This window comes from Lampetra fluviatilis, chromosome 36 (genome assembly GCF_964198595.1).
Source record: "Lampetra fluviatilis chromosome 36, kcLamFluv1.1, whole genome shotgun sequence".
Classification (NCBI taxonomy): Eukaryota; Metazoa; Chordata; class Hyperoartia; order Petromyzontiformes; family Petromyzontidae; genus Lampetra; species Lampetra fluviatilis.
The window spans coordinates 634,396-644,871 of record NC_136310.1 but is presented as its reverse complement, the minus strand read 5'-3'; the positions used below and the strand labels follow the sequence as shown (position 1 = coordinate 644,871).

At 57.7% G+C, this 10,476-nt stretch overlaps 1 protein-coding gene across 2 annotated transcripts; it reads right to left on the bottom strand.

Annotated features, from left to right (window-relative positions):
* Positions 1–23: 23 nt before the first annotated feature.
* On the bottom strand, positions 24–9,381 carry LOC144944988 (ubiquilin-4-like). Of its 2 annotated transcripts, none has more exons than XM_078873118.1 (11): positions 9,228–9,381; positions 7,973–8,127; positions 7,244–7,386; positions 6,000–6,295; positions 5,596–5,757; positions 4,718–4,856; positions 4,101–4,222; positions 3,716–3,799; positions 2,460–2,581; positions 2,059–2,233; positions 24–1,621 (listed from the first exon to the last, which is right to left on the bottom strand). In XM_078873118.1, the coding sequence occupies exons 1-11, from the start codon at positions 9,333–9,335 to the stop codon at positions 1,466–1,468; spliced, it is 1,662 nt and encodes a 553-aa protein (XP_078729244.1). In that variant the 5' UTR covers positions 9,336–9,381; the 3' UTR covers positions 24–1,465. The 2 variants fall into 2 exon arrangements, with proteins under 2 accessions (XP_078729244.1, XP_078729243.1); XM_078873117.1 differs by having other exon boundaries at positions 6,000–6,311; positions 7,245–7,386.
* Between the last annotated feature and the right edge of the window lie 1,095 nt (positions 9,382–10,476).

Sequence of the window (10,476 nt, the reverse complement as noted above, 5' to 3'; positions counted from 1 at the left end):
GGTGGGGCACAATGGAATTGGCAACCATCGATCTCTAAACTGCCGTTCATCCTTGAGCACGTGGTGTGGAGGAGGGCACGCGTCGCTCAGACAGAATCAGAAGTTTCATATCGACTGGAGGAATCCAATGAGATGTGAAGCTCTTTTGCACAGGTGACCAGTAGAACATCATCCGACGAACTCTGGCGTGGGTTTAATGCGCGAACACAAGAAATCAAATAGCCTCACAGCCACAGCCACCGCGAGCACCACGGCACGGCGTCAGAACCCAGCCAGCCCCGGCAGGCCATCACGCACAGCGAACGCAAGAGTTCCGTCTCGAGTCAAAGTACACACACAGGAAGCTTGCACACGGTGGCCCAACGTAGTGTGTTTACTGGGTACATGTAACACTAAAAACAGGGCTTCTGCCTTAGGGGACGAGGGAGTCGTGGCGTTTAACAACACGGCGCTGGGCAATTATTTGCTCCAGGAAAGAAGCCTCAAGAGTCTGGAGACTCATTGACAGCTGGGAACTGGACCGTGATGTTTGGCAAATTCCTTTTGAAGAGCCTCTTGCTTTGTTTGGGATGAAACGGGAGCAGCATTCGGAGAGAAGCCGCCTAGCTCGTAGTGCGGCGCTCGCTCCCGCACAGAGGAAACGACTCGCATGTGAGAGGAACCACAGACAAGCAGGAAGACCGGGTGGTGAACAGGTGGCAATAGTTGCCCAAGTTCTGTGGTCCCCCCTGTATATGAAGGTGTTATCTGCCAATGAATGTGGCAGCATACCACGCATGTGAGCGGGCAACACTATCCTGCTGCACCGCCGCCGTGTCCGGCTGAGCCAGGGTGTGGTACCTCGACGCCCAAAGGGAGGGAGTTTCACAACATTTGTGCGATCCACCAACCCTCGCCTTCAGCTTACAGGCGTGCCGTAGCCACCACTGCCACATGCGAGGGCGTAACACTCGGAGTAAGGCACAGATTCCATTATTCTCTGGCAGCATTTAAAAAAAAATCACCAGGAGACTTCCCAGCCACATCGAACGTCAATGGCGAGCAATAGCAGAACTGGTCCTGGGCCTCCCCGAGACGAACTCATCCTTAAATCAGTGCCCGGTGTGGTGTGTAAACATCACCACTTGGGAGACAAAAGCAGCCGAGTGTAGTGCTGGCCGTCACACCACCCCCTCGTGTATTGTGCTGGCCTTAATCACAGCTCCTCGCCAACAGCACTTGCCCCGAGTCTGTAGAAGGCGACACGGGGGGAGCATCGTCTTTTTACTTTTGGTAAACCTACCAAGTGCTCGCGTGTAACAGACCTCGCTCAATCCCCGTAACTGCGTGGTTCTCTGCGGCTCGTGTCCTTACACCGTGCGCCCGTCACGCCGAGAGTCGCACGACCGAACGAGAGCGCACGACGGTAGTCCGAGAGGACGAGGGGAGTCCGAGAGCGCGACCGGAGGCCCCGCAGGCCAAGGGCCTACGACGGCTGCCGGCCCATCAGCCTCTCGATGGCGGTGCCCAGGTCCCCGCCGCTGGCGACGAGCGCCTGCACGTTGGCGTCGCGGTTCGTGAAGCCCATGGCTCCCAGCTGATCCAGCTGCTGCTGCAGCCGCGGAGGCTCAGGGCCTGGAGCCTGCGGAAGCGACAGACATGGGAGGGGGCGGGGGGGTGCGCTCACCAATAACTCACCCACACGTTCACGAACACATCGACGCCTAGCCAACACACGGCGTGCATTCACCACGCTTAGCAACATACGGGGTATGCTCACGACCACCACGATTACCAACATGCTGCACACAGTAACCAAACTAAAAGGACTCCAAGAGCTGTGTTCATGACCGGGCAGGTGCGGCACGGCCTTCACCCAAGGGCTGTGGATTGTAAGTAGCGTCCATTGTTAGGGACCACACTCAAGGGAGACCCAAATCCACAAACAAAACAACACGGGAAAGAAAATTTTACAATAACATTTAAACAATACGTTAAAGTTCATTATTATGCGATATATACACGTGGGCACAAATTTTGATATTGAGAGTTTGGCAAAAATAAATCTGGCGGTGTTACCTGCAGCCCTGCGGTGAGCACCATGTGCTGCAGCAGCTGCTGCTGGGGACAACCTGAGGGGGCGTCCGACCCAGTGGGGGCAGCGGGGGCAGCGGGGGCAGCGGGGGCAGCAGGGGCAGCAGGGGCAGCGGGCATCTGTGGGCCAAACGTCCCGAACAGACCCCCAGGAAGCAGGCTGGAGGAGAGAGTACGACACACACGGACACGGATTCATTCGCCACGGCACCAGCCGCGTCACTCTGAGAGCACACACCCAACTCTGGCCTCTCACGGATATCACCTCTGTCACTTGTGACCAGGGAGTGGTGAGGGTGGCAAGGGTGGTGGTGGTGGTGGTGGTGGCGAGGGCGCGTGGTCGAGTGGGTCGCGCGAGCCGTAGACCGTCTCTCTCTGGCTCTCACCCGTACGCGGGCACCATTCCTGCGCCGTGGCTGTTGAGGGTCTGCAGGCCGTGCTGAATCTGCATGAGCGCCTGGAGCGTGTGCGGGTTCGACAGCGAGCTCAGCAGCTCGGGGTTCTGCAGCTGGGTCCGCGGTGGGGGGAGAAGGACACGTGTTAAATTGCACCGAACCTGGTACGATGGCTGTTGGGCAAGATCAAGATGTCATCGTGGACAAAGCCGTTGATGCCAACACCACACCTAATTGTCAACGCTCCTACCCTCCGCCAGATCCTGCAGCCGCTGCACAGGAGACGCACGGAGTTTGCCGTGAATCTTCCACCGTCTGCTCTTGGCCTTCTCTTCCCCTTGGTCACCGGACTCGTCGTGTTATTGTCCACGTGCGCACATGGCTCATGCACTCAACACCTCTTGTAACGCGCCAACACCGCAGGTATATGCTCTTGAAGAGAACGACTCAAAGGCGAGAGGGGGAACCACAGACAGACGGGAGAGGCAGCCCATACGGTGAGCCGGTGCCAAATTCCTCTGCAAGCTCTGCGGTCCTTTATATACCTATGTGTGTAGTGAGTCTAGTTGGGCATGTGTAGCTAGTGTGTATATGGGGTGTGCGAGTTTGATTCCTGGCTACGGCTTACATGAGTGGTGCTTAGTTCGTCAACCATTCCTGAGCCTTTCTGACTGACTCGGCATGAGTACGGAGTCGAAACGCTGGCGCTTCGGAGACAAAGGCAGCCAGGTGTGATGCTGGTCACACCAGCCCCATTTAGTGCCATTCCTGTTGTAATTGGTCCTCTCTAACAGCACTGGCCCCCAGCAATCTGTTCAGGATTGTAGAATGGGGATCATTGCCTTTGTAGTGAACGTGTGCGTACGGGGTGCGTGTAGACAGTATGTGCAGCGAGTGTGTTTAGAGAATGTGTGTATGTATGGGGTGTGTGTTGCGATGTGTATAGCCAGTGTGTGTAGTGAGTGTGTAGCGAGTGTGCGTATGTATGCTGTGTGTGTAGCGAGTATCTTTAGAGAGTGTGTATTGGGTGTGTGTATAGAGTGTGTGTAGCCAGAGCGTGTAGCGGGTGTGTGTATGCAGTGTGTGTAGTGTGTATTTAGAGAGTGTGTGTGTGTATGGGATGTGTGTAGCCAGTATGCGTAGCAGATGTGTGTAGCCAGAGTGTGTACCAGGTGTGCCCACCACAGTGCACCGTCGACTTTCCGAGGCCGGGAGCCCGTGTGTGGGCTGCGGGCCACAGGCCTCACCTGCTGCAGGAAGAGCGGGAGCTGCATCCTCAGCTGCTCCTGCAGGTGGGTGCTCCCAGCGATTAGCGGGTTGTTCAGAATCATCTGTAACCGATCAACACCGACAAGGCCAGAGCATGAGTGCGTGCGTGCGTGTGTACCTAGCCTGGCGCAGCGATGTAGTGACATAACCGCTACACCCACCCCACGGTTATTGTGTGTGTGCGAGTATCTGTGCACGAGCGCGTGTGTGTGTACGCAAGCGTGGCTGTGTGTGTACGTACAAAAGGCAGTAACCGTGCGGTGTTATGTGCGTGCGTGTGCGCTCGCGAATGTGAGCGTGCGCTCGCGAATGTGAGCGTTCGTATTGGTGTCCGTGTGTCTGTGTGTGTGGTGTGAGCCGCACCTGTGACGCGAGCTCGGGGTTCTGCGCCAGGATGTGCATGGTGCTGCGCACGTACGGGGCCGACAGCAAACTCTGCAGCAGCTGTGGACTCTCCATCACCTGCTGCATCACCCCCTGCATCGCTACAGGGCCCACACATGGCGGATAGTTCGCTGTGGCTTTTTATTGAACACAAAGCTTCAGGCCCATTTGACATGTGGCACAACTCCAAACACATCCAATAGAGTAACATACACAGCTCAGAGACATCACAAGGAATGTTAATAGAGGTGCATTCGGTTGGGCCAGGTCGGGACTAATGATGGAGTGGCAGCCTAAGGAGCGAGAATACGTCCACTCTGCAGATGGAGCAATGAAATTGGCTCTTGTGCCGGAGCTACGCGCAATGCATCGCGAGATCGTCGGATATTGTGGCATGCGGCACGTAGCGGCACAATGCGAACACCGGAATCGTGGCAAATTCACGACCCGTGAGGCCAGGGAAAGTGGAGCCGCAGCTCGCCCCCTCTCTTCCCCCACGTGCCTCCACTCGGCACGAGCAGCGCAAGCAGGCCCGGTGGCGGCACGAGATGTGGCGGCACGAGCGCGCGCAGGCAGGCACGTTCATCGACGCCTACCGCTCTCCAGCCCCGTGCCCGGCGCCAGCGGGGCGGATGTCCCGGTCGGAAATAGCCCCGGGAAGACGCCAGTCGCGGCGGATGCGCCAGAGGCGGCGGACGAGGAGGAGCCGGGCGGCTCAGCGCCTGTTTGGTCGCCCTGTGCCGGACACACGGCGGGGGACGGTGCCCGCAAGTCACGGCTGACGATCGCCCCCAACGCCGCGATGGCCGGGAGCTATGAATCGATCATCTTTCGTTGCGCGTATACCGTCACTACACGTGTCCTGTCTTGTTTACAATAGGAACAGTGCTGATCCATACCTGGTTTTGCGTTAAACCACGTGGCCAATGTACCGATCAGGTTCTAACCGAGAAACCTCCTCCCTCCCCCCTCCTCCTCACCGGTGGTTTGAGACTTCTCGTGATGAAGTGCAAAGCAGTTTGGGCGAAACATCATCGCACGTGGATGTTGAATTCAGCCGTGAAAAATCTTTGATCGACGCAATGGCCACGTGCAAATAACCCCGTAATAAACGTGACAAGCTTGCCGGATTGTGGAGAGTTTGTTTACCCAGGAAAGCCTCATCAAGTCACGATACTCTTCCGCAGGAGGGCTCTGCGTCAGGATGTTCAGCAAATTCCATTCACGGGAATTTGGCTTCTGGGAGGAAACCCACCGTACGTACGAGAGGACAGCACTCGCAGCTCCGTACCGAAGTATTCAAACATCCATCCGCCTTACGGCCATCTCGTGGTCACCACACAGCCCAGCAGTAACCCACCCCCCAACTCTTGCCCCCAAAGCGCCGGGCTGTGGCACTGACCGCGCGGCTCTCTGGGCAAGTGCCGGCACTGTGGGTGTGTTCCGAGCGGACCAGCACCTCCAAGCATCTTACCGGCCATGCTGGTGCCTGCTCCTGCTGGTGGGGGGCACCGTCGGCGCCACCGTGGGGTCCCTGTGGAGAGGGAGGGTCCGGGGTGCGGGGCTCCAGCCCCCCTCCCAACGAACCCCACGCCATCGACTGCATCACAGCCGGGTTCCTCACCAACTCCAGCGTCTGCCTCACAAGCATCCCAGTGTGGTGTCGATAGTGAGTGTGGTGGTGGTCGTGAGCGGGGTGGTGGTCGTGAGTGTGGCGGTGGTAGTGAGTGTGGCGGTGGTAGTGAGTGTTGCTGTGATAGCAAGGGTCACGGTGATAGTGTCAGGTGATCATGAGTGTGGTGGCGAACGAGTGTGTGGGGGGGGGGGGCTTGGTGAGCTGATTGAGATATGGTGACGCATGCGGCGTGCTGTGGGCACCTGGCGAGCGAGACCCGGGCTGGCGAGGATGTGGGCGATGTCCGGGTTGTGCTGCATCAGCTGCTGCATGTGGGGGTTGGAGTCGACGAGCTGGCGCAGCGTGCGCGTGTCCGCCAGGAGGCTCTGCACCACGGGGCTCTCCATGAGCTGGGCCAGCAGCTCCGGGCTCGCCATCAGCTGGCGCTGCATGTGCCGCTGCAGCTCCGAGAGGCTGCACGACTCCAGGCCGGGCCCCCACAGGCCGCCCATCCCTAAGGGGATGCCCGGCCCCCCCGCGCCCCCTGCGCTCCCCGCACCTGGATGTGGGGATGCAGAGCACGGAGAGAGAAGAGATAACGTCCCCGATTACAGCGGCAGCTGCCGACACTCGCCCGGGCGGCCCCCAGCTGCATTGCCCAGGTGGAGTAATCATTATTTATGTATCCAGGAAAGCCATGCGGAAACGTAGGACTCATCATCAGGAGCATCCTGCAACACTGACTTTTTATTTTAAGATGTTTTAAGTCGGCAGTGCTTATTATTCTCGTGGGAGGAAACTGGAGAACCCAGGAGACAACCTATGACTTGTCCGAGGAGGCAAGCATCTATCCTCCTTACAGATTGAAACATATAGCGATTATTCCCACTTGCTGTACTGCTTTCTACTAGCGAGTCACAGTCGCCCCTCGACGTTCACGGAAAGGGAGTTTCACAACATCACAACATCACAACATCTGTGCGTGTCCACCAACCCGCGCTGCTGACGCTGCCTCCACAGCGGGGATTTACAGGCAGCCACGTGCAGCAGCGTAGCCACCACCACGGCTCAGCTAACAAAAGTGTTCCCTGACCGGGTACCGAACCTTGGTGGTGGCGATGAGGGTGCCAAATCCTAACCGTAGAGGGGGTGTCGTCGGATCGTGTTGGCTATGGTGCACGTGGTCTCTTACCTGGCACTGTGAGACATTCCTGGCTTGCCAGGACAAGGTGCTACAGCAATGTGTGAACTAATCGCATCGGTCCAATCCGTACGAGACAGTGTTGCCCCCTCGCACACGTGGGTTTTCTCCGGGTGCTGTCCAGGCCTAACCCTGCTAAGCTTCCGAGATCTGACAAGATCGGACGCATTCCTACCCATTTGGTCATCGGCTAGAGCCATTGCCCCCATGGGAATGCTCTGGCAAGGCCAGCGAGTGGCCACGGGACTTGAACTTCCACCCTTGATGCTCACGGACTCGGTAAGTTGGCCAGGGTCAGGGCCTCACCTGGTGGGGCTGGGCCAGGATGCATCACGCCGCCGCCTGCTGCTGCTGCTGTAGGGTTGGTGCTGCTGCTACTGTCGGCGCTGCTGCTGTCAATGGGGTTGGCATCGGAAGGAGCCGAAGGCTGTGTTGATTCAGACGCAGACCTGGCACCACAAAAGCGATGGAGGAAATCAGAGGAGGGGGGCAGGGGTATGGGAGCAAGAGGACGTCTGCATGAGAGGGGTGGATGCACTGACTGCGGGTGCTGCGAGCGAGCACTGAGGGTGAGCACGGCAGTATCCACGACAATATCCTCGCAGTATACATGCAGCCTTGTGGACAGTGTCGATGCTGTCCCCACGTCCAACCCCCCCCCCCGGCGTGTCTGCACGTCTCCCGGTAAACCACGCCTCGACTCGCACACGTCCGTGTCTCTGCTTTCCTGTCACCCCGAACTATAGCTCGCGGTGGAACTCTCCGCAACAGCCCAACTCACAGCCTACTCCACTCTACGACGAGGCGTCGTTTCTCCGTGGCAGTCCCCGCCGTCTGGAGCTCCACCGACTCTTCACAGACAAAGGCCCCCTACCTCCTCTCTCGCCGAGCTTTCGAGCGACACCGAGTTTGGCTCCGCGTCTCGTTCGCGGTCATTCATGTCCGTGAAATATTGTGCGCGTGCTTTAACAAATCGCAGCTTCAATACTACTATTATGAAATTGCGTAATGGTCTCACATCTCCCCGGGCCCCACCTGCTCGGGTTCTTGATGACCAGGTGCACCGTGAGGCCATCCGTGATGCCGAGCTGGGCCAGGGTCTCTCCCTCCTTGAGGATCTTCCCGGCGAAGATCAGCACCAGCTGCTCTGCCGGCGCCTTGAAGCGCGGCGCCAGGAACTCCGTCTTGAACTGCACAAAGATAAAGGTGCCCCGTGTAGCCCACGCAGACCGTTATGGCGAGTGCCTGCAGCGAGCAACCACGAAGGCCTGGTGTGGCCCGGCCACCTTTGTCTCCCCATCGGTGGCGCTTAAATACCTCACCAGGTACTCATTTACGGCTGAGTCGACCTAGAGGAGGCCCAGCATCGGTTTAAATAATCGCCACTGATGCCGGCTACTTGGAGCGGCGGTGCTAGCCACTGCGCCGCTGCTCCACCACATTCAGAGCAATTAAAATTAAATACCGCTTCTTGGAAGGTCAAAGGTGGGCGGTCCTATGGATGGATTGGCTCTCGCCATGGGAACGTGGAGTTTTGACGCACGCAGTGCTCGTTTGGTCAGGTAGAGGCTGTGGCTTTAAGACATTGAGACATTGAGCGAGGGTAGAGCCTGCAGGGACGTCAAAGACCACGTGGCATTGAGGATGATGATGAGAGCCGGTGAGTCTGCGTGAGCGTGTGCTTCAATGAGTGCGTGGATGATCACATTTTATTTGGATCTTTCTTGTAAGGTGAGGTGACTTTACCTAAAGACCCAACGAATATGAATTCCTGCAGTCACGAAAGCTTTAAGTCAAGATGATAACATTATTAGACTGATAAGAGACTGAACAAGTGGAGTCAGTTAATTAGTGCATCTTAAGGGGGCGATTAAATACCCTGAGCCAACGAATGCAGAGACAGGCGTGAGGATGATGGAAATGCGACGGAGATGCTTGCACGGGAGAATGAGCAACAGAATGAGCGAATGCAATACGTAAATGAGTCGACGCATTGACGATAAGAGTGAATACAAGCGAGGGGAGTGAGTGAACTGAATAAATAAGCGAATTGCGTGAAAACTCCACGGGTGGTGGCACGAATGAGTAAATACGCGAATGAGCGAGCGAGTGAACGAATAGGCGAGTGAATGAGGGAAGTGGATGAGCGAATGAGCAAAATCGTGGAGTGGGCGAGCGAGCGAGTGAAGAAAGGGCGACTGAGAGTGCCAGTGGGCGCGGAACGTCGGAACCGCACGCCCACGACGTAGCCCCCCCTTCCCCCCCCGGGGTGAGGGGGTGGGGGCCGCACCTCGCGGACCGTGCAGGCCCCGGGCACCGTGACCTCGTGGCGACCCCGCGCCGCGCGCACCGCGACTCGGACCGACCCCGACGTCGCCGCCGCCGCCGCCTCCGCCATGCCGAGCCGAGGAGCCTCCAGCACCCCCCGCCCCCGTCTCTTCCGGGCCCAGGCACCGCCCCCAACGCAAAGATCCCCCGCGTAGCCCTCGCAGGCTGCAGGGGCAAGTGCCGTGTGCGGTGAAGGCGCCAGCCAAGGCCGGCCCGGCACACGAGGGGGCGGGGGGGGCAGCACCCACACCCACACCCGGCCGCCTTTGTCTGCCGGCTGGCGATGTCTACTGCACTCCGCGTCGGGAACTCGTTGGAGGGCGACTGGGATGACTCCTCAGTGAACGAGCCAAGTGCGCGTGGATCGATGCAGGGTCCCCGCCTCTCCAGGCCTCGCTCCTTCCCTCCCCAGCCAGCTCATTGCGAGATGATTGAATCATGAGAATGAGTTGTTCGCCAGAGCCCCCCCCCGTCTCACGGCGCCCTACATCTCAACACGCTTGAAAGGGCACCCCTGGTGGCAGCTGTCCCTGTGTGGCGACTCAGCACTTGAGCTCTAAGCGGGCATTAGTCTTAAGGGATGATTGGTATTGTAATAATAATATACTTATTTATCTGGCAAGGCCAAACTTTAAGGAGAGTCCTGCAATGGGGTTTTAAAAAAGTTTTCAGCCAAATTAATAACGAGTTTATTATTCACATAAAAAGTAAACCGAGAAACCCCACGCCTTGTGCGAGGGTGCCACGCGATATCCCCCGTACAGATGGTAACAGATGGAGATCAGTCCACTTGCGCTGCTACCTTCTCCTGGCGAGCCAGGGTATGGCACCTCCTTGATGGCGACGGGCAGTTTAACAACATCAATGTGTGTGTCTCCACCAACCCTCGCTGTGTAACCCCAATTGAGTCAGAACGGATCATTTTCAAATCCGGAAAATTTGAATCCTGACACTGACGCACAACGGCATTCTCTCATCTTCAACTTCCACGACGAAGCAGAAGACGCGCGCGAGATGATGGTTATTACACTCGCAGTATTAACCAGGGTGGCCTCTGAAATCTAACTGCGTACCTCTGCAACGAGCGGCAAGCTCGGTCACGCTGGGCCGCGTCAGCGCCCCCCATGAAATGCTTCACCGTTTCCAGACAGAGTACGGTCATGTCCATCTATGGGGCCGTCCATAAATGACGTCACGCACCTTGGGGGGGG